This window comes from Varanus komodoensis, unplaced genomic scaffold (genome assembly GCF_004798865.1).
Source record: "Varanus komodoensis strain SLA01 unplaced genomic scaffold, ASM479886v1 scaffold6_2, whole genome shotgun sequence".
Taxonomy (NCBI): Eukaryota; Metazoa; Chordata; class Lepidosauria; order Squamata; family Varanidae; genus Varanus; species Varanus komodoensis.
In genome coordinates this window covers 22,740,094-22,763,976 of record NW_025336346.1, presented here as the reverse complement: position 1 = coordinate 22,763,976, position 23,883 = coordinate 22,740,094, and the positions used below count along the sequence as shown (strand labels likewise).

Here is a 23,883-nt window from a genome sequence, read left to right as displayed (position 1 = left end):
TTCCTCCAGATGTTCAAGGCTTCCACTCCCAGCATTCACGACCAAGGGCCAAACTGGCTGGGGCTGATTGGAACCAAAGTGCAACACGCCTGGAGGACATTCCTTGGGCAGAGCTGAAGAGGCATCCTGGGCACATGCCAGCTGGGCCACCTCTAGCTCCGACGTTCTAAGAGTGTTTGAGATACAGGAGATGGCTACCATCACGCGCCAAAGGCAGCCCCGAATGCTCATCATCTCTGTACCAAGGCAGAACAAGAGTCCTGCCTATTCCATAGCTGACCACAACTCAAACACCTACTGGCTTGGCTCAGGAAACATGCCTTTTCTTTACAGATCTGTCTTCCCATCCTTGCCTACACAGAAAGCCTCATATTTAGGAAAGCAATGAGTTATACCAGTCTTCCCCAACCTGATGCCCTCCAGAGCTTGGAGCTATAAAGTCCAGCAGTCCTGATAGCCATGCTCACTGGCCTAATGGGAGTTGACATCTAAAGTTTTTGAAAGGCACTAGGCTGAGGAGGCTGGGATATGCCATATCCAAATAAATATCATACATAGATACACCCAGGGCTTTGTTGGCATGGTTTTCTTCCTCTGTCCCACCATTAAGGGATTAGTTTGCTGTCTGGGGCCAGTCGTTATTCTCATATAACACTGGCCCTCTGTCAGCTTCACTGGCTTCCCATTGAAGCCTGAGCCCAATTTAAGGTGCTGGTATTGACCTATAAAGCCCTAAACAGCTTGGGACCAGGATACTTGAAGGAACTTCTTTTCCCTATAAGCCCTCCTGCCCCTTAAGATCTGCAGCAGAGGCCCTGCTCTGGGAACCCTCCTTGAAGGAGGTTAGGAGAGTGAAAACCCAGAGGAGGGCCTTCTCTGCACAGGTGCCCTGGCTGTGGAATACGCACCCCGGAGAGGTCTGCCTGGCACCAACGTTAAATGCTTTTCGGCACCAGGTCAAGACCTTTTTATTTTCCCTTAACTTCAATGTTTAAATATTTTAACTATGTTTTATGCTCAGTCGTGGGTTATTATGGACTATTTGGGTTTAGATGTATTTATTGGATGTTGATTTGTAAGCCGTCCAGAGATGCACAACGTAATTGGACAGGGTAAAAATACCCAAATAAATAAATAAAAATAGTTGTCTGCCGCTCTCACTGATAATCTTCTCAAACTTTTTGATCCCTGCTTTTGCCCCATGGCTCAGTTGCCTAAATAGATACCATGGATCTGCACAGTTGTGTAAGGTAAAGACACACATGCTCGCAATCTACCTGGGAATGTGATGACTGAACTCTGACCTAGCATCCCATTCCAAAGGTCTGCCCCAAATGGATTTTAATATTCATTTCAAGAGCAAAGCATGTGCACATGGAGACATTTAAACAGATAAAGCCACCTTTGGCCTTAAGGATGGTTAACAGTCTCCAACCTGACACCCTGAAGATCTTTGGGACGGCAGCTCCCACCACCTCCAACACTTATCCATGCTGGTTGTGACTGATGGGGGCTACAGTTCAAAACGTGCAAAGGCCATCAAGTTGGGATAGCCAGCATATATAGACATCAGAGCCAAAGAGCTTTCGAATCACTGCACTTGGGCATGGTCTGGATAATGTCCTGACAGATGTTTTCAGTATTTTAACTGTGCAGTTTCCATTGATTTTGACACTGGAGGCTATTCTGTGTCATTGACACTTCCAGGTTCAGTAACACTGAAGCCAGCAGAGTAGACCTACTGTTACAATCATAAAAGAAAAAGAATATTTATCCTCATTTATTTTAACTCATTTCAAGAATACTACACCAAGATGAAGTGTGCAAATGCTAATTTCTGCTCCTCAGGCTATCTTAAGCAGCCAATAAAGCACTGTTTAATAGGGCTGTACAGATAAGCTGTATTAACATTTTTTCAGAATTTAGATTAATCTGGAGCATATGCTTTGTGACCTGATTCCCAGATGTTGCGGAGATTGTTAAATTGATGGGCTGGAGTGATTTACAAGGAAATAATTCCAGCCAGAGGAGCACTGCTGATGTTATAAACCATCTGAGCTGTCATCAATGGTATCCTACGACAAAACGGTAAATAATTTCAAGATGTCACTGATTTCACACCCCTCGAGTTCCACTTAGGGAAGCCATGTGTTCTTTTACAAAGGACTGTTCTTTAAATTATAGCCACCATGTCTAAATTGTCATGTATAGATATAAATTAGCACATGCAAATCTCACAAAGATCTGTGCTATTTTTCTTAGTGATGGAGAAGTGTATGCAGTGCTTGTCTAACTTAAGCCCATTCATTTCAGTGGGGCTGCTGTAAGCAGGACTGACCCTGGTTCATGAATAAGCTAGGAGCATCATCCAAACAAAGTGAGAGGATTAAAGGGGAAGTGTGGCTAGTCCTGCCAAGCGAAAGACACCTGCCTTCCCCAGTAACATCATGTCCTGCTTGGGGTGATGTCTTTGTCTTCTCAGAGTTTGTCCCTCTCTGCTTAACTTCATTTGCTGCAGGAGAATCCTGACCGTGATTCATCATGTTGCAGATTTTTTTTTGAATGCTATTGGGAAGATGGCAGGAAGGAACTCTCCTCACAATGACTGGTGAGGCCAGAAGCATTAAGCCCAGCCCTCCAGGGTTGATCAAGTGGCCATACGTCCTTTCTGCTCTCCTTCCCCTTTCCCCCAGCTCCTGGTTGTTTCATGGTTTCTTGGCATTTGCATAGTTTCCCTCTCCACCCCCATTGTTAAAAGGTTGCAATGTTTCTCTAGAGGCTTAGTTACCAGCAGTAAGAGCTTTAAGTTAAAGCATGCTGATAGTTTGGGAATTTTGCCCTTGGCTGCAAAGAGCTTCTCCAAAATTGCATTTGGTCCTCCGACTGAAAGAGGTCAGGCTGATGGATGCTACACTTCACCAAAAGCAAAGCAGTGTGGCCGTGCTGCTCTTCCTCCTCAAAGAAACCATCTAAAGGGAAATGGAAAGAGTTCAAATGAAGAGTCCAGCCTCCCCCAGATCGGTGCACTCCCATTTTCAGCACTCCTGGCCATTGGCTTTGTTAGCTGGGGCAGATGGGAATTGTGGCCCAAAGCTTCTGTGGGGCACCAGTTTGGGGATAGCTTGACTGGTGTGTCTTCTTAGGGGAGAGGGGGTTGTACAAACAAGTGTCCTTGGATTTCAAAGCAAATGGTGAGTTTCCTTCTCATGAGAAACATCTATGGAATTTCGAGGGAAGCCAAAATAGATTCAATAACACTAATAGAATTTCCCAGGGGTGGACTAGCCATATCAGCCTCTGCGATGGGAGACCTTCTCGGGAGGCTCTGGAGTTCATCAGGAAAGAGCAGTGCAAAGTGCAGACGCAATGCAGAGTCCCTGCCTTCTTCGTATGCAATGCCCTTTGAGGCTAATTAAGCAGCCATAAGGGTATATCCTTCTTTGCAGGGGCAAGAAAGTTGTGAAAAACCCTCTCTTACGTGACCCACTTAGTTCACTATGCAAACACTGCCAGAAGTACAAAGCTGTGTGGATGTTTGAAAACCAAACAACCCACGACTGTTTTGAAACTGAAACCTGTCATTTTACTTTTGTTTTCAACATCACCACCACCACCACCATCTGAACTGGACAGCTCAAATGCCCCAATTTTGGCTGGACCTGGTCCCCAACCCAGATTGATGGTTGCTACTGAGGCAGGAGTGGGGCAGAACCAGGGATGAGATACTCCCGAGTGCCTCCAAAGCCCACAGCAACTGCAAACCAAGGTTTAGGGTTCCTTGCCTGTGAGCTTCAGACCAACTCAGAAAGAAGCAGGCACCTTGGCTCCAGGGAAACGGGAGATGCATGCCAGATTAAGACAGAAGTCCTCCTTGAGAATGAGCCCAACTGAACACAATGGGACTTACTCTTCTGAGTAGAGATGGCTAGGCTTGTAAAAGAGAAAAGAAAAGATGATGAAGACAGACTTGCTAGTAACTATTTGGTAAGTACAGCTGCAAACCTTGACTTCATCAAAGGGATAAAACTGGGATACAAATGTTGAAATAAATAAATAAATACCAGCTAGTTCAGGTCATCAGAGAGTGGTGCCAATACTGCTAAATCCATGGCTTGAACCCAATGTCATATGAGCTAAGTGTACTTCTGTTCGTGCAATGGGATTTCCCCATGTTTTCTCTCCCATCTGCTCAAGAAAGAATCATAGAAGATTTGGAAGGGGTCATAAGGTCATCAAGCCCAGCCTCCTGCTATTGCAGGGCACTAAGTTACATCCCATTCAGATGACTGTCCAGGTGCTTTTTGAATATCTCCAGCAAGAGAGAGCCCACAACCTCCTCAGGTACTGCTCTGACAGCAAGAGAATTCTTCCTGGTGTCTGGTCTAAATTTGGTTTCTTTTAACGTAAGTCCATTATTCCATGTCCTGCATCCAGAAAAAGCAAGATGAGATCTTGTCCTTCCTCTTTGTGATAGGCTTTCAGGTACTTGTAAAGTGCTATCATATCTCCCCTCAGTCTTCTCTTCCTGAGGCTGAACAGTTCTCTCAATCTTTCCTCATAGGACTCTGCCTCCAGTCCCTGAATCATCCTTGTTGCCTCCTCTGTACCCTTTTTAGATTTTCTGCATCCTTTAAAAACTAAGGTGCCTAGAACTGGACACAGTATTCCAGGTAGGTCTGACTAATTGCTGAGTATAATGGAACTAGTACCTCACATGTTTTGGAAGTGATGCTTCTGTTAATGCAGCCCAAAGTAGCATTTCCCTTTTTGCAGCTGCATCACATTGCTGGCTGCATCATATTTGAGGAGATGGTCTCCTCAAACATCCAGAGCAGACTTGGTAGGCTGGAAGGCTGCAGCCAGGAGAGGAAATCCATCCTTACAGTGGTTTCTCTTCTGCTGGCAGACAGCTAGTGTTGCATCCAGCTGGCCTTCTCTTCCATCCTCATGTGAGATCCTCATTCTTCAGGAGAGCAAGTTGAGATCATGAGTAGCACTCATGCCTTATATGCGGAAGGTCCCAACCTCAAGCCCCAACATCTCTGACTTCTCCCTACATCCCGTTTGATGTATTTACTACCCCCAACAGGGTTCCCAGTGGTCTGCCATCCAAATGACTGTAAGGTTGCACCTGCTTCTAGCTTGGCTAATTAGAAACATGAAAAGGATCCCCACTCCAAAAATAAAATCTGAATTAAGTGTAGAAAATAATAATAATAAACAGTCTAACCACGTATGTAACATCTTTTTGTGTTCCTGGATACTGTACGGGTGTAAAAAGCCAATCATCTTGGGAGCAATGATGAAAAGAAAATGAGGCAAATGACAAGAAAGAAAATGCATTTTTGTTTAATTCCCCTTCCCCACCTGCTGCTCTTTCTCACATTTACTCAAACCAAAGGCTGTTATGCTTATTTAATTTTTTGTCTTTTTTTAGTAGAAAGCCGCCTGTTAACCTCAAAGATGCTTTGGCTCAGCCCAGCACTTCTGCAGCAGCGATACCTATGCCCCTTCCTGGGAGTACAAAAGCTTCAATGAACTCTCTATAGCATCGCACAAATAATCTCCTACTTTGTCTAAATGCTTCTTGAGCACTGCAAAGAGAAAGAAAAGGGGGCAAATAGCAGATTTACTCTAAAGTTTTACTGGAAATGCAAGCAGGAATATAAGAGCACAAAGCCGATGTGCACAGATAAAATGCACAATATTTTAGTTACTTAAATTATTTTCCCCCACCCCATCAAAATGAAAGTGATAGAGCAGCACTTTAAAGATAGCAAATCAAGAACTCAGAACTTTTATTGTGTCATTTTCTATCACACATAAATGCAATTTAATGATGTAACATCTGGCCGACTGACTCTGGCAGGACAGGATAAAACCTGGCCCACGAGGGCAGGACGTAATATTGGTAAAGCTAAACCTCTGTCCCAACGTTTCAGTTGCACAGCTCATGGCATCAGTCCAGATGTGCAATTCTGGGTGCACTTGGAACTGGATTGGGCCAAATAGGATGAGGCTGAGAGGAGGTCAGGCGTGTGGGATCTGCATTTTGCTAGAACCCCAATCCACCAAGTGCAGCCCGATGCAGAAAATATATATTGGAAGTCTATGCAGCATTGCTCTACAACACAAGCAGACCTCAAGAGCAGAGAGGGCAGGCATGGAAGCCCCCCATCCCTTACATGCACATCTCTACCACACTTTTAAAAAATTCTGAGCCTGAGAATTTGGACACCAGAAGGGCTGGGAATGCACAAAGTACAAAACCCACCCTAAGCTGCCCTGCTCCACATTTTAGCAGTACAATTTAGCTGGGCAGGGGTGTTGTGCTCTTTCTGCTGATGCTGAAAAATTAATTAGAAATCCACACCATTCTACTTCAGATCACCAAGGGATCCTGCAGCAGAACCAGAGGTACCTTATGCCCAAACTCTGCAAGGAGAGTATCAGATGCTGCCAGGCCATTGGTTTACCTGGCCCAACATTGCTGACCTTGAGGAGCAACAGTGGCTTTCCAGGAATTCAGGTAGGGGTTTTTCACAGCCCTCCCTGAGGATGCCAGGGCTGAATCTGTCCCTTTCGACTGATCTCTGCCTCTTTCACTGAGAGAAATACAACTTAAAAATGCTTGTTTTAAATTCTCCCATGCTGCTCCAGGTGCATTCATTTATGCCACACATTCAGAGTTAGCTTCCTATTGCTGCTCTAAAGGGTGCTGAAGCTGCAACCTTATGCACTCAGTGGTCTTATTTTTGAGTTGGATTTGCACATGGATTTCCCTACAGCCCCAGAATAGCTGAGAAAGCTCAGCACAAGATTTCTTGGGAGGGGCTTGAAACCAAATGGTGCATCGTACCAGGTGCATGCAAGAGGGTTGGGCTTCACAACACCCAGGCATTTCCTGCATCCACCATATGGCCAGATAACCATGGAAAGCATGTTCATATTGAGGTGATATGCTTTATTGCATGTCATGAGCGGAGCCAGCTGGAGCCAGGGGTCAGACTAGATGGCCAGGGAGACCCCTTCTGGCTTGCTCTGTTTCCATTGCACTATTTTCTACTAAGAGACATCGACCAGGAAGGGTGCTAGTTTGATTCAGACGTTTCCAATTTTATGTGCCCATGGAATTTGTGCCAATTGCCTCCATTCTTGATTTGAGCATTGCATTCCTAAAAGGATAATCAGAGGTTGCATTTCAGGTTCTGTCAATGGCAGAAAAGATGGAAGGAGAGTGAATACATGCATGCTCAAAAGTCTGCTCTTGGATAGACTCAAGGTATAACTGGGAAGGAGGAGGCATCCACAGATGGTACGTGTAACTGCTTGGGGCCAAAGTCACTTGGGGCCAAAGACAGGATTTGTTAAAGTGTGAATAACAGGCAAGGCTCAAGAGAAGTCCAGATTTGGGACTGTAGCACATGGGATATGGAGTTAACTGTGCCGTTCCTACCCTGTTTCCCCAATTAGCCCCATGCAGGGATTATATGAGTTGCCTTTTTGTACCCACAGGACAAAAACATGGTGGAGCCTCTGCTTTGCATGGAGAAGGAATTGGGTTCAGTCCCCAGCATCACCAGGTAGGGCTGTGGGGAGCCTGCCTGAGATCATGGAAAGCTCCTACCAATCAGTGTTGACAATACTGAGCTAGATGGATGAAGGGACTGACTCAGTAGAGGACAGCTTCCTATGCTGCAAAGAGGGGAAGGACTATGCTTTGCATACAGCAGGGCCACGTTTGATCCCAGCATCTTCAGGCATGGCTAAGACAGACTGCTGCCCAAAACCTGGAGTGACTGCCAATCAATGTCCACAGTACTGGTCTAGATGGGCCGGTGGTCTGATTCAGAATAAGGTTTTTTTTATGTGCTTCTATGAAAGCTTTAGGTGGCCACTTTAGAATTTTTTTAAAGGGCACACATGGTTACCTCCACAGTGCAGCATCCTGGCCCTGATCCAAATTACACCCTGACAACTACTGATCAGGTGAGTCATGCAACCTGAAAGATGGGATGGAGGGCCATAAACAGGGTTCTTGCTTGGGTGACATATTATTGGAAAGGCTCTAATAAATGAGACATTTATGATGTGCCATATTACTTGTGACTGCCTTCAAAGATGCATTTGCAAAGATGCAGGATGGATCTTGCACTTGCACAGATGCATTTTGCAGGCATTTAATGCATCCTATGAGAATTAACAGCCAAGCGTATCACAGATAAACATCCAGGGTCCAAACATTATTTCAGTTTTTTGGTGTACAGATTGTTTTCTTCCCCTTGAACTCAATGTACAGAAAAAAGCTAGAATAATCCAGTCTTGTGTATTCTGTGGTTGCCACATACATGAAGGTCATCTACTCTAACACTGGTCTATGCACAGCTATTCCCCATGGCAGAGCACCACAAAAGCAAAACAGTCGATATTGAGCTATTTGGAGACAAAGGGTGCTTCCAAAGCAAGGACTTCTAGTACTGGCAATCTCATGCTATTGTGCAGCTATTCCATCTTTTCTGCCTTTTTTCCACAGAAGAAGTAGCGAGAAGAAAGCACAGGAGGACAATGAGTAGTAACGGCAGAAGTTTTCCACCTAGAAGCACCCAGAAACATCCGTGTCAGTGTAAGCTCAGCAATGGTCTCTTTGCCTCACGCCAGAATGGGGTGCCACAAAGGCTGCAGTGGTGAGGATCTGGTGCACCCCAATCCTCAGAGCAATCCAGGTAGAGCCACAGGTGGGCAACCTCCTGGCCACAGACCTAATGGAGGCTGGCCCACACAGGTTTAGCCACAATCTGTGTGCTCTGCCTACCCCCTTCCCCAGGCCCCTTCTTCATCTTCCCTTATGTGGGAAGAAGCCGTGGGATTCAAGCAGTATAATTTGGGCTGCTGCAGAATAATACTGCACAGTAAATTACATCTTAGTTACTCCTTCCCTTAGCCCGGTGCTTCCAGATGTTTTGGATGCCACAATCATGACCAAGGGTCCAAAACACCTGGAGGGCACCAGGCTGAGGAAGCCTCATTTTTACTCTGCAGCACTTTCCCTGCCCTCCTCTGCCCTGTGCATAAAGCATCTCTTTTTCTTAGTCTCACCCTGGGAAATAGTCCCTCTGGAGGGGCTAGGTTAAGAAATTCTGAAGGATGCTACATTTGAGAAAAGCCAATCATTTCCATCCCGGAGAAGAAACATCATTACTCAGAATCCGAGAACAATCACTTTTAGCTCCATGTTCACCTAGTTTATTGGAGGCACCACAGTGACTTCTTAACCAAGCGGTAAGCGTGGTCTCTGGGGATCCTCTCGCCTGACTCCTCTCCAGCACAGGCTTAGGGAGGGTCCCCACCCCACCCATCCTGTGCCAGAGCTACCAGTAAACTGGTGGGGCAGGACCCCTCCCAGCACGCGCCGACTTCCTGGATGCTGTACAGCCAAAAGCATTTGCAGCGGCTGAAAAGACTGGCCGACCAGCCGCTGCAGGTCGTAGAAGTGCTCTCGCCCCCTGCTGGAAAGCCCCTCGCGTGCCTTGGCGAGCTCGAGCCGCAAGCCAGCCCGGGCCGGAGCGGTCGGGAACGGAGGAGCAATTGGCAGGGGGAGTCCAGCACGGATCCCCAGGGCTGCACCAGCTTTTCCCAGTGCGCCCTCCCGGTGCATTGGACTACAGTTCCCATCCTTTCCAGCCGACTGGGAAAAGCTGACGTACGTGAGCTGCTCCCCCCACAATACCCAATCCAGCGCCGTTCACACGGGACAATCCTTACGCCTGGCTCAACCAGCGAAGCGGAGCGCACGGCACGGTCCACATGGATGGAGCCCCGCCGCGGGGTCTCGCCTCCCCCGCCCCCGTTCCCCCCCGTGAGCCGCTTCTTCGCCGCTCAAGGCTGGGGACGCAGAAGGGGCCTCTCGCCGCCGCCGCCGCCTCCCTTCGCTAATTAACCTCAACGGCGAACGTGGTTCCCGAAGCAGAGCGCAAAATAAACTGCAGCGAGACAGACTCGGCATAGTAAATAGCGCCGTGCCACGACCGGCGGCGCTTCTGTGCCAGCCGGGGAGAGACCCGCTCAACGGAAAGGGGGCAGGCAGAGAGAAGCGGGGAGAGGAAGGACAGCAGCCTGGCGGAGAGAGAGCTCGCATCTCCGGCACTGCTGCCTCCGACGGGCGCCCACCCATGTCCCGGCTGCGCGGCTTAACTTTCGAGGCCGGCCCTCGCTCCGCCCGCCCTGCCCTCCTTCAGCCCTGCGACGGCCGCCGCTCCGGACGGGAGAGGCGCTCTCCTGAGGGCGAACTCTCGGCGCCGCATAAGCACCACGGAGCTGCTCCGAGCACTGGCCGGGCGTCCGCGCCCGACCCTCCGCAAATGCCTGGACTAGGGGCGCGAGGGGGAAAGGCGGCCATCCTCACGTGCCCGGGGACCGCAGTGCCCCGCTCCTTCCCGCCGCGCGCATACCCAGAGCAGAGAAATAAAGCAGGAAACGGAGTGAATTAGACGAGGGGCTGAGGGCAACGGAGGGATGGAGGCGGGGGAGACACCGAAAATCGCCCGCGGAAGGCGAAACAGGCAGCCAGGAGCCAGAAGGTACCTGAGCCTGGCGGCACTCGAGGGGGAATCCCGGGATCGGGAGGGCGACCCGCTCCCTCGGGGAGGATGCGCGCCTGCGGAGTCTGAAGCGGTGAACAAGTCTGGGCGTCCCGCGCCAGGAGGCGCTTCTCGCCACTCCGGGCAGAACCGCGCTGCGGACTAGCATCCCGCAGAGCAGTAGCGCCGCGCGCCGCGCCCTGGGGTCGGTGCCCCGGCGCCCGCCCCCGCCCTTCCCCGAGGACGAGGCCTCCCGCAGCCGCGCCCCTCACCTGCGTGGCTCATCTTCCGGCGTCTCAGCGCTCCCTCGCTCGCTCTCCCCACCTTCTCGCCTCGCCGGCTTCAAATCATGCTCCCGGCAGCCCGGCGCTCGGGGTGGCTCCCCCTGCCGGAGCCCCCGGGGCGGCTAAAGTTCAGGTCGGGGCATGGAGCGGCCGAGTGGGGGCGGGGAGGAGATCTGCGCCGCCAAGTTGCGGCGGGGCGGGCGGCGGGGTGGGAGGCAGCGCGCGAGCGCGGCGGGCTCCCCGCCCCCCAAGTGCCCGGGGCCGCTCGGGCCGGTGGGAGCCAGGCGGCGCGGAGGCGGCTCGCCCCGGCGCGGGGCGCTAGTGCCGCGGGGCGGCTGCGTGGCCGCCCTGCCCCAGCATCGCCGCGATCTGCCTGTCGCGACGGGAAGGTCCCGGCTCTGCCCGCCTCGCGCTGCCCAGGGCGGCTGCGGCTTTCCTCGCCGTCCTCCTCCGACGCCGCCTCCTCCTCCTCCTCCGGCCGACAGGCATTTCCCTTCCTTCCCTGCAGAGGAAGCCCTTTTGCTCACGCGGGGATTGCGAAGCAGCAACGACACGGAGAGGTGGGGAGCGGGGATGCCCAAACCGGCGGAGATTTAAAGGGGCCGCAGCGATGGGGTTTGGGAAAGCGCGCGGTGGGCGCCCACCCGCCCTGCAGCCCCCATCGCCAGAGGCGCATCGGGAGTGCGCAGACCGACGGCCCGCAAACTAACGGAGGGCGCGGCGCGTTCGCCTCACAACCCTCCGCGCCTCCCTCGGGTTACCCAGCGGAACTCACTGCACCAGGAGCAGTGGGGCTGATGCCGCTGCTGGCGACTGATTGAGTGACTGTTCCCGGCTTAGATGGCTTTGCAAGGGGGATGGAGAAAGCGTCTGCGATGTCGGGGAAGGGGGGGCTCTAAAGAAAGTCACTAGCCAAAGGGCAGACGCCGGGTTCAGACAAGCGAGAGACACAGCGCACATGCCTCCCCGAGAAAGGAGCCGTTCCTGCTGAGGCCCTTTCCCTGCTGGGCAGGATCGGGAGAGAACTGGGAGCGGGATGGACGGACCACCGACCTGGTCCCTGTTAACACATCCAGTTACGAGGGTGCGCAATTGTGTATTTCCCCTCCAACTCTGTTTACCCGAGAAGTGAGCACTGCACCCGGGGCACCTTTCTCTCCCAGCACAGACGGCGTTGCCGGAGCCGCAGGGGCGAGAGCAACCGCGTCCGCCGCTCTGCTTTCCACCTGGCGGGGTTTCCAGTGGTGCCGCCTCCGCCCGCGCTCAGAGCCGGCAGCGGATCCGCGCTACCCGTCGGTTTTATTCCGGGCTGGGCGGGAAAACCGCAGCTCGTCCCTGCGATCGTCGCATCCCTTGCTCTCGAGAAGTCCCGTTCTCCTCTATTGGTCGCGTAGAATCGAGAGCTAAGCCGCCTTCCGCCCTCCGAAAGGCGCCGCAACACCAGACTCCCCGGGGTCCCGTTACCGCCGACCCGAAGGTGCGCGCGGGCGCCCCTTTCTTTGGGGGGCGAGGGGCGCAGGAGCGCCCAGTAACTCCGCTTCTAAAACAATCCGCCGCGTCAGTGACCTCCGGAGTGAGTCCCCTTTGGGGCCGCGGGCTCCCACTGATTTCAGTGGCTCTGTCCTACGCCCGGCTCCTACCCGGGAAGACCGAGTCCTGCCGGACGCGGCTACCTCGAATTTCAGCCTTAAGGGCCACTTGGCGGCTGCCACGACAAACGGAGGCCAAGTGGTGGGTTGCAGAAGCCCAAGTCGTGAGCCCCCCGATCCGCCTCCGGAGTGGCACTTCCGAGGGCCGAGGGCCAGGAGCGGAGGCAAGCCGGGAAACCCCCGCGCGCTTCTCGGGGGCGACCGGAGGCGGCCCCTGGGGAACGCGGCGGCGGCGGCTTGGAGGCGAGCGACAGGGCGGCCCCGCGCCGCTCGCCCGCGCGTTTTACCTGCAAGGCGATCTCTAGTCCAGCGCCCGCGGCCACGCGGTCTGAAGCGGCGCGGCCCCTTTGGAGAGCGGCGCCTCCGCCTGTCCGATCCGGGCTCGGCTGGGCGGGCTGCGTGACGCGCTTTAAAGCCCGCGCTCGGGCGACCCCCCCTTCCGCGCAGTCCCGCGCTCGCAGCGCCCGAGGCGTGACACGAGCGCCTCTCCCCCCCCCCTCACAAGCCTCGGGGGCCAAGCCTGCTCGTCCGGCTACCGCCGCCGGTTGCTATCCTCGTCGCCACCGGAATCACCGCCATTTACAGGATCGCGAGCCGAGTCTGGCAAGGAGCGCTTCGGGATTCGCACTTGCGTTGGCACGGGTGCTACTAGCTTTGATCCGGGCCGGCGGGGGGGGGGGGGATTGTGCTAGCTGATGACCACGCAGACAGCAACAGGTGAAGAAGGTGGAGACGCGGACGCAAACTCCGTGTCATGATGGAGCGATGATCTAAAGGCAAAACTGCAAAAGTTCAGAATATGCTTTGAAAGGCAGAGCTGAGAATCCATTCTATTGTTGTTGCGTGTCAGGAATGCAGGAGCGGTTGCAAAGTATGGAGGAGAGAAGAGAAACGAAGTTGTGTGCTCCACGGTTGAAGTAACACCCATGCCTATCTGAAGTCCCCCCGGCCCCCCATTATTGAGCTGTACCGCAGGTGCACAGGAGAAGAGCTTCACCAGAGCCTGTTTAAGGCTGGGGCTGCAGCCATATACCCATTTCTCTGGGCTGGAAGTAAGCCCTGTTGAACTCCATAGGACTTACTTCTAAATAGACATACACAAGGTGGCAGATTTCCTGAGAACGCTGATCCGTGTCAACTCTGAAGTGCGTTCCAGTGAGTTCAGCAAAGCTGCTCCCTGATCCGCAGGTTTCTGCTTTCCGCAGTAACGTGTGAGCTGTTGGCAAGTGTTCCCCCTCCAGTGAGACAAGAGCTCTGTCTGCAGGTTACAGGGGAAGCCCTGCGCTGGCGCCCGGGAACTTCAGGCAGTGTTTCTGGGATGCCCTTTGGGGTAGAAGTGCAGGGCCCCATTCAGCATTCCTCCAGGCTGAGCTGGAGGGCGCCCACACACGGCAGGGCTAGTTTGTCACAACTTGGAGTAAGGGAAATAGTGCAGATTCCCATCTAGAAAGGTCCCCCCTGAGTAAGGCCAGAGTCTCCTGTTATCTGAAGCCACATCTGCTTTATTTATCCACAGGGTAAATGTGACTGAGTAGGCAGGCATGTGCATGCAGTGGCTGGTTGTGACAGGAACTGGGAAGACTCCAGGCAGGGAGAGCCTTTGACGAGCCAGTAGCCAGACTCGGCTCTCATTCTGAACATGGGAATGATAGCCCTGAGAAGAGAAGCAAGGCACACATCCACTTCGGGGGAAGGAATGGATAACAGTGGAGGAGAAGGCATTTGGGACTGGCGAGGGGATCCCCAGACAGTCAGTTCTCTTTGGATGCAGCTGAGTATGGTGGTGATTTTGATAACAGAAAGGGGTGGTGGGAAGCGCACAGACCATTAGCACCACTTGCTATGATTTCTGGGCTCTTGTGGCAGTCTCTTTGTGCACATATTTCTAGCTCTCAGATACTAACTCCCCATTCATCCCTTCTGTCCCTCTCAAAGAGTGAGTATGGGATAGTTAGCAAAATCTCCAGACACCTTATTTAAGTATAGCCTTATGTGAATAAGGGCCTCTCCATCATGCATGTGCACATCTCTTTTCCATGGGTTGGGCACCGTCCACAGGTTTCCCAAAAGGATGTGCTTCATCAGTAACATCCAGTGTTATTCTGATCACTGAGATGGAGTTTGGTTCCAGGAGTCTAAAGCATGGGTCCTCAAACTGCAGCCCGTGGGCCAGATGTGGCCCGCGGTGCCCATTTATCTGACCCACCTGTTGATTATGCGAGCCCAGGGCGGCCAGGCTGGGGGCGGCTGGTCCTATGCCCACCTCCGCCGCTGCCTCGCTGCGCCTCCCACCTCGCCTCTCCATGCCCGTGCCCACCGCTGCCGCCTTTCAACTGGCCCCCCGTTGAATAAGTTTGAGGACCCCTGGTCTAAAGGGACAGGACTTACTGAATTCTGTTTTGAGTGCCATTAATAATAAACTTTGCAATGTCTCCCTCCCCATGTCTACATCATTTTGAAAATAAAAATCTCTTTAAAATATTCTTTCTGTAATACTTGGAGGTTGTTCCCTCTATACCTAGTTTTGAATAACAGATTTCCTGTGTATTCTGATTTTGGCCATTTCGAGGGTTCCAGGTGGCCATGTCGGTTACAGCCAAAACATTCTCATGCATTTCACAATGGCCTTGCATCATGGGTTCTATAGTCTTCTCAGCAAGTTGCTCATATGCATTCATGATTTATCTGGGCAGACAAATACATTTTAATATAGAAAAACATTTTAATACAATAATGCCTTTTGTGTGAAATCTGCCGTTCTGAAATCTAACATTTTAAGGACTCTACTTGCATTTTTTCTGAATCAGTTTTTTAATATAAAAATGCTGATATAGAAAGGTCACAAATAGACTCCCGAAAAAGGCAGATTTCAGAATGGCTTCCAGAATATTTAGGCCCAGATCAAAAAGTGATGATATCATTATCTTTGACCTAAATACCTTTTTTTTCAGTCCAGCTGCAAGCATTGTTGCTTGGGGGTTTATGAACAGTATTTGTTTTGAAGTTAGTCTGTCACCTTGAGTTCCTTTGCACGACGAAGGCAAGCAAGACGAGGGTGCAGTCCTATCACACTCACCGCAGGTGTTCAGCAGCCTCCGAACTCGGCGTGAGGTCAAGCAGCGGCGTTCTGCAGCATCTTCAGCCTCGCAGCATGCAATCCACCTACCTGGCCATAAATAGCCTGGATGTATGGCTGGTGAGGAGGAAAGGAGGCTTGGGCACAAATTGTAATTGGCAAGATTTCCCGGCCCCAGCCTCTTCCCCTATGAAGTGGCTATGTGGACTGGGGATGATTGGAGCTGTAATCCCACACACTGTATTGGGGGAGAGTGGGAGAGACAGGAATCTCTGATTCATTTATGTTGTCCGAATCAGCTGAGGGCCCAGTTAAAGGTACTCGCATTGTGGGGCATGAGCTTGGAATAATGTACAACTCAGTAGCTCGCATCAAGGAGCTCCCAGTGTTTGTTGCATGCAGCTGGTCGTTTCGTCCACAGCTAGCTGGGTCTCAACTTCTTTTACTAGGCTACTGAATATTCAGAAGTAGGATTTGGAGAACTAAAAAGTCTTTGATCACATTATCCAACAACAGATTTTCCACAGAGCTGTTAGAAGTTCAGAGAAATCCTTGTAAATATTTTATGTGCCTGGAGATTATTTGTGTTTGGTGGATTATGTGCTAGGTGATAAGAATCACCATCAAGGAAGATTTCATCAGCAAGGTGAAAACGCATCGCAGCCTCCTTTCTTGCTGGTATTTCAAGTTTATTTCATTCTAAAACATGAAGGAGAATGCCTGCTCCCAGCCCATTTACAGCAAAAACACCACATAAAACTATTCATTAGTCTACTTTCATTATAATCCTGATTAACAGCTTTTTATAGAAAACACACCGGCATACAAGCGAAAGTGAAATGAAGAAGAAGAAAGAAAAGAGATGAAGATAAATGCATTAATCTGGAGCAAAGATAATTGGACTCCATATGTTATATATTTAAAATCCAGGTACAGAAACTACCCAAGCCTAAACATTAAGGCATTCGTTGCCCCAGCAGGGTGCTTTGCTTTTATAGACTCTCATGTTGCAATTGTCTGATGTGTCATAAATTCACCCATTTTTTTATTTGTGTTTTGCATTTCTCCTGTGGATACCTTGAATGCAAATCCTACATTGGCTAAAATGTGCCTTTAGCTATGAACAGGTTGTTCCCCACCTTTTCTTCACTTTTGCATGAGATGGAAGTCTTAGGGAAGGGAAGGGAAGGGAAGGGAAGGGAAGGGAAGGGAAGGGAAGGGAAGGGAAGGGAAGGGAAGGGAGAGAGAGCCAGTGTGGTGTAGTGGTTAAGAGCTGGGACTGGGACTCAGGCGATTTGGGTTCTAGTCCCCACTCAGCCATGGAGCCAACTGGGTGACTTTGGGCCAGTCACAGACTCTCAGACCAACCTACCTCATAGGGTTGTTGTTGTGGGGAGAATGATGTAAACTGTCTTTTTTTGTAGGAAAAAAGCAGGATATAAATCGAAAAATAAATAAAAAATAAAGGGAAGGGAAGGGAAGGGAAGGGAAGAACCCAGGTGTATCATTACACAGGAGGCTGGACAGACAGTTCCCATACAGCCTGAAGTGCCTGATCCTGCCCAATCTTGGAAGCTAAGCAGGGTCAGCCTGGCTAATATCTGGATGGGTGACATCAATGTTGTGAGCCACCCAGAGAACTTTGGCTACAGGTGGTATAGAAATGTAATGTAATTAATAATAAGTAAATAGTTACCAGAAGTGAAAATCTTTGATGCTGACAGACATGGGGGATTACACCCGTCAAACCACAAGAAGAGAACACCTACTTCCTGCATATTTTCCTATGCAAGGATATAAACAGTGAGGGTGAGAGCACAGCTTACTGCACACCGAATCCAAGATGAATTCACATTGGTAAATGCATAGGAGAAAAAGAATTCTAGTGGGTCCTGAAAAACTACTGCACAGGGAATGATTATAACCTTCATGCCAGATTAGTACTTATTGATTTACAAGCATTAATACCCCAACTTATCTCCAGAGAGTTCATTATATAATGCAAACAAATCTGTTGCTGTCTGGCCATCCCCCCATTGAATTGCCCCCTCCTATCATTTATTGATTGGTTGGTTGATTGATTTCTGTGCTGCCCAATAACCAAAGTGTTCATAACCATTCATAACACAAGTACAATAATAAAAATACAAATGCAATAAACGATAGCATAGCTTTCTAATATAGAAAATTTAGAACAGTTTAAACAAAGCAAACCAATTTCAACAAGATACTTTAAGTAGCTGACATTCATATGCCATTAAAAGCCTGGGAGTAGCGGGCAGTCTTAGCCTGTCACTGAAAAGATGTCAGTATTGCTACCAGGTGGGCCTCAGTGAGGAGATCATTCCAGAATTGGGGACCACCACTGAGAAGACCTGGTACCTTTTAGTCACCCTCCCAGCCACCCTCAGAGGTTCAATGGATGGCTTCAGAAATCATAGTATCTGGGTAGATTAAGGCTGAGGAAGATGTTCCGAAAGAGGTGTTTTGCAGGCCACAGACACAATAAACCTTGTCTGATACCAATAAAAGATAGCAGACTGCTTATTTTTACATTTTGTTTATTCTTCCCTACAAACTGTTCTGGCACCCAAGGAAGAGATTGTCTCCAAACAGGATCATTTGGGACTAACTGCTACTTCGCCCTCCAAGAGGTCCTCCCTTAAACGCGTCATAAAAATAATTCCAAATAGAGATAAAGAGAACTGCTCTGAGTACCTGATGGAAAGTGATGGACTTCTGGTATCCTACTGAGCCTCACAATCAATTCCAGTAAAGCTCTAATTATGCAAATACTCCCTGTAGAGTCAACAAGTGTCTTATGGGGATCTGAATGCATCTAACAGTCTCCGGTGCTTCCAAGTGTAGCAGTCATTGGAGGAAGGGTGGGGTGGATATAACACTAGTATGCCTGAAACACAGATTAGGTGTGTTTTGAATACATTGGCAAGGAAGGAAAGAGATACTTGCACTGGACAAACTTCCTGCTGCACTGTCATTTTACAGGCTGATTCTGAAAGCCACCTGAAAATGCCATCCGGTCAGGAGCTGAGGGTGAAACCCTTTGCCACAGGAGCTCAGAGCATTCAAGGAGATTCCCCACAGCATCTCCACAAAGTACTGCTTCCAATTCTCCCTCATCCTGGTCCTCGATATTGGCTTTCTAAGGGCCAAGCTAGATGAGGTGCGGGTCACCTGTGGCTGATTTCCCCATGCTTCTCTTGAAAAGACAACAGCGGTGGTTGGATCTCTGCATTTGACTGGAGATAAGGCACTGAGTGAAGGAGAATCACCCACCACCCCCAACAAAAGCTGCCTTCCCTATCGAATGGTGCAACTCGGTGGATGCCAACTCGGAAGTATGTATCACTGCGCTAAATGGCACTTACTGCCAGAGAAGTGTATAGATTTGCAGCCTCAGTTGCCTTCCCAACGCTGCCATTTGCCCTGCTGTGGAAAACAGTAGAATTTGCAAGGCTCCAAGAGCAGGATTTCGCGAGTAATTGCAACCAACAGAAAAAAATGACAAAGAGTGTAAAACCCCCGTCAGTTCACAGACTGTATTCACTGGATATACATTCTTACATTTCTTAATCCTGAGTTATCCAACTGAAACGGTTTGCTGATGTTCAAGCTCTTCATTAAGCTGGTTATGAGATTTTGTTTGTCCACAATTTTTAATTAATTGAGGAGCCACATTCTCTTTTATTGTTATTTTTTTCAAGTGATCCTGCAAAGGGAATTTGTCCACCCTCTGAGCAGAGGGAAATTTTATAGGCTGTTACATACTAATGTGGCTCTTCATATCCCCAGGTTTGTTTTTATAGCAGGCGTCCAATAAAGGAAACTTGGCTGCAGTTAGACTGGGGATAAGAAATCTCACACAACAAAGATTATCATAACCAGAGCTAGAGGCTGCAAAAATATCAAAACAGATTTTACTTTAAAAACAACAGTGTTACATTCATTGCAGGAAAAAAATACTTGACTTTTATTATCTTTGTCCACAGTAGCAGATATTTCCTTCGTATTGTATATAGGGTGCAGATGGTAATTTTCTGCATGGCAAAGAGAACCTGTTGTATTTCATTGATCTTTTCAATCTTGAGTAGAATGCCTAGATCATTTAGTTCATATTTTAAGGGAAACTTACCTAATTTTGCACTGTTGAATCACTGCGTGAACCACAGCTCCGTCATCCTTCCAAATATGCACTTTTCCAAATTTTGCCATGGAGTCTCATTAGAAATGCTTTCAAAATTCATACATTCAGGAAACGATGTTAAAAATGCTTTACATCAGGAAATTTGTTTGTAAAATATGACTCATTCATAAAATATGACACATGCAACAATTCATCCATTAGGAGAAAAAATATACAGACATGATTATGAATTTTATGCAAATTTTAAAAAGATGTACTGAGGGACTAGAGTAAACTTAAAACTGGAGAATTTTTCCAAGGTCAAGATAAACCAAATTTAAGACTGGGAAAAGGAGAAAATAAGAGAAGCCAACGTTGACAGATTCATCCATCCTTAAGTATGAGATCTTTTAATTCCAAATATGTGGAATGGATAACATCATTATGGATGCAATCCTATCACACCAGCATCCCATCCCAAAGTTGTAGGAGAGTTCAGGTCTCCCCTCTGAGGCCAAAGACCAAGGTCCACTCTTGGAGGAAGAAATGCAGTCTGAGCTCCCTCTTTCCTCCTCCCACAGAGCTTCCTGCTGCTGTTCGCTGGAACTCCAATGTCAGAGAGAGGCACAGTGGCAGCTGGGGGGTGTGGTATGAGCAGAGAGGGAGAGGCTCAGGAGTTGCAATATCTAAAGTCTTCCGAAGCCTGAGAGTTGGACCTACAGAAGTGCTTCCCATTGCACACACGGCTCTTGCAGCTGATGGAACGTTCTGGGCACATGGAGCCAACCTGTGCGCCCATTTTCCCCCAGCAAGGAATGGGAAACACAAGGGGGCACAGAAAGGGAGGGAGGCATTGTGCTGACTCCTCTGTTGTTGCTCCAATTACTGCATGGTGATGATGGTCCAGAGAGAGTGGAGAAAGTGGGTTGGAAGCAGGATGGGAAGCCTCACCCCCCCCCGATCCCTCCTGGGGTGTCCCCTTTAATGTCACCAAAAGGGAGGAAATGCATCACCAAAAAAGAGGACATAAATTGGACACCAAGTTAATTGAAATGTGAGCATGCTGATTTATATTTCCAATTATTGTTAGAAATACAATAATTTGAGAAGAAATACAGTCCCTCTCCTGAAGGAGCAAGTAACTGTGACAGAGCTGCCGGGTACCCATCCACATGCCCCCTACCTGAATGCTGTCCAGCGGCAACTTTGTGGCTCTGCTCCCCCTTCTTACGCTTCTTTAGACGCAAACCTCTCTGCAATGAGGAAACAGGCACTTTTTACCAATCCCCTCCATTAGCAAAAGCTTGCTGAATATTTACACTTACAAAGTCTATATATTTGAAATATAATAGTAAAACAGAAGCATAACAAATCTAAGGCTAAAACCAGAAGCAGCATACATCCAGACTGAAAAGCAATTAACAGGGAACAATGACAGTAAAAAAATATTTTAAAAGCACCAAGAAATGTATGACTGCAAGTAATAATAGAAAGTCTTTACCAGTCCTGGAAAAGACCCCAAATTAGGTGCCAGATGGCTCTCTTCAGCAATAGTTTTCTGGAAGGATTTGCCTGGGATGAGGCACATTTTGGCTGCTATAAAATAGTTGAGTGCCATCTCATTTAGTCCTGGGAAGGGAGGGTTAATTACTTAATATTCTGAGAATCCCTTGTTAAGCATGGGGCATACGGTGTAATATTATCCCAAGTGATAAAGGCTGTAGCGGGAGGTAATCCACATGCAATGCCAAAAATAGTCTGCTGGCTTCTTTGCAATTCCCATCGCCCGGCTAATTCTTGATTGCGTTTTTGTATACTTTAATATTAGAATTTAATATCTGTATAGACACTTTGGTTTCCTGTTCCTTTTTGAAGATGTTGATTTTGCTGTTATTGAAATACAGGAACTACTTGGAATACAATTTCTTCTGTGGATAGCCAGAATATAAATGATAATGCAATTGAATTCTACTATTGGAGTATCACGACTGAAAGGACTCTTTCTCTGGAAGGTTCCTCCCAGAGGTCTTTGGAGGATGGCCAGTGTACTGCTGTCCCAGATTTCTGTCTGCAAATCATCTTTTTTTTCAGGTGGAGGAGCATTTGAAACGGAATCCACCTGCAGTCCATTACATGTCCTCATTCTCCTACACGTGCCAATCAAGACACAGAAAGACCCAAGCAAGGAACTTAAGAACATGTGCACTGCGTTAGAATGAAGGCCCGTCTAATTTGGCATTATGTTCTCACAGCAGGAAGGCAAATATCAGTCCAGCAAGTTTCGGAGCACAACTCAGTCCAAACAGGCTCTGGTGCCTGTGATTGGCCACCACGAGTCCATTGCCGGGAACTGAAAGGTGTGGTGCTCCTTACTGTGCCAACATTTTTCTGCAGGGTCCCCTTGGAGAATCAGCCCTGAGCAGCGGGGAGCCACAGCAAGGGATGGGTGGAGATTTCATTGCAAGCAAGCTTTAAGAAGAATTTAGCAACATTCCTAAAGGGCGCTCTCTTTGGGACAGAAAGAACTTGAAACATCTGAATGTGAAGGAAACCAAAACTGACTGGTTCATCCATCCAGGACCAGGGCTTGGAGTGCTTTGCTTTTGAAAGTTTTTCTGAATCCCTGTCTGTTTAACCATGTTAGTGCTCAATTAGGTTTCCCACCACTTTTCTTTTGGCAGGCACCAATCCTGTAACTGCGACATGGTAGGCAGGTATATTGCAGTCCTCTGCATGCTGGAAATGAGCTCTATAGCTTGAATTTGGCTGGAGGAGATGGATGAGTACTTTGTTTTGGTTTGCTTTTGGTAAGAATGTACCCAAATTTGCAAAGTTCCTCATATCCAGGAAAGAATAAGCTTGAGATTTAAAAAATTCTAAATCGGGAGAAAGAAAAACTGACAGATTTGCCCCTCTCACCATAGCTCTGCGGTCAAGCCCGAATGTTTCATGCAAAGTGTCCCATATTCAGTCCCCGGCATCTTACATTTAAAAGGATCAGGTCACGGAAAAGACTGCCTCAGCCTGCAGTTCCACAGAGCTGCTTCCAGAGGGGTAATACTGCATTGGATGGGCAAGAAGCCGGGCCTGCCATAAGGAGAGCCTGTGTGGTGCAGTGGTTAAGAGCATGGGACTGGGACTCAGACGATCTGGGTTCTAGTCCCCACTCAGCCATGGAGCCCCCTGGGTGACTTTGGGCCAGTCACAGGCTTTCAGCCCAACCTACCTCACAGGGTTGTTGTTATGGGGATAAGATGGAGGAGAATGATGTAAGCTGCCTTGAGCCCTTTGTAGGAAAGAGGCAGGATATAAATTGGAAAAAAAAGGAAGGTAGATCCTTGTGTCCTTACATGCTGGGAAAGCCAGTTCATTTTCCTCACCCAAAAGGGCTGAGCTGCCAATGCCAGGTCTTCAAGTCAATTGATTTCTCTTGTATTCCCAGAATATTCAAGTGCTTTGGATTTTTCCTGAATGAAGTATAGTCTGTATGGACTACTTTAACACACTTGCACTGGGGATATGTGAGGATTCTCCTTTGGGGGTGGAAATCTGCCAGATTCCCTGGTCTGCCCTAACCCTCACCCCAACCCCAGACCCCAGTCCCGTTTGTTGCGGCCCTGAGTCCAAATTCCGGGGGAAAGTGCTGGCATTTGCACGGCACTCACTGAGGATCAAGCCCTGTGGACTGTGTAGGCAACATCCCTCTTGCCACAGACAGTGGCCCTTGTGCTGCTGCACCCGACGAGGAAGAGGGCTGCTTGCACAGGGCTCACCAGAAATGCACAGTCAGCCTGCAGGCAACGGCTCTCTTCTAGTCCAGCAGCCATTGTTTGCGATCATTTGCGGACTCCCCTCGGCTCAGCTCACTTTCTAAGACCAGGCTGGGCACAAGAGGAAGTCTGAAAATACTAGAGGGATGGATTCTGCTGAGTTTCACCCCAACCCTGGCTCATAGGAAAGTCCAGCAACTTCAGCGGATCTGGAATGCCATGGCCAGGCTATCAACCAGGGCCTGCAGTGGGAGCCATATGACTCCTTGGTTCCCATTGCTTCATTGACCGCTGGTCCATTTCCAGGCACAAATCAAAGTGCGAATTATAAAGAACCTAAATACCTTGGAGCCAGCCCATTTGAAAGACTGCATCTTCCTATA

The 23,883-nt window shown here is 49.1% G+C and overlaps 1 protein-coding gene across 5 annotated transcripts in view; it reads right to left on the bottom strand.

Moving 5' to 3' along the window:
- The window catches only part of FGD5 (FYVE, RhoGEF and PH domain containing 5), a 169,360-nt gene extending 156,470 nt beyond the window's left edge, over nucleotides 1–12,890 (bottom strand). For 4 of the 5 annotated variants that reach the window (XM_044451605.1, XM_044451608.1, XM_044451606.1 and 1 more), the window contains exon 1: nucleotides 10,850–10,999. In XM_044451605.1, coding sequence (XP_044307540.1) covers nucleotides 10,850–10,862 — 13 coding nt within the window. In that variant the 5' untranslated portion in view covers nucleotides 10,863–10,999. Of the gene's footprint in view, nucleotides 1–10,849; nucleotides 11,000–12,797 lie in introns of those variants that run through there. The other variant, XM_044451607.1, reaches the window with a different exon arrangement.
- Between the last annotated feature and the right edge of the window lie 10,993 nt (nucleotides 12,891–23,883).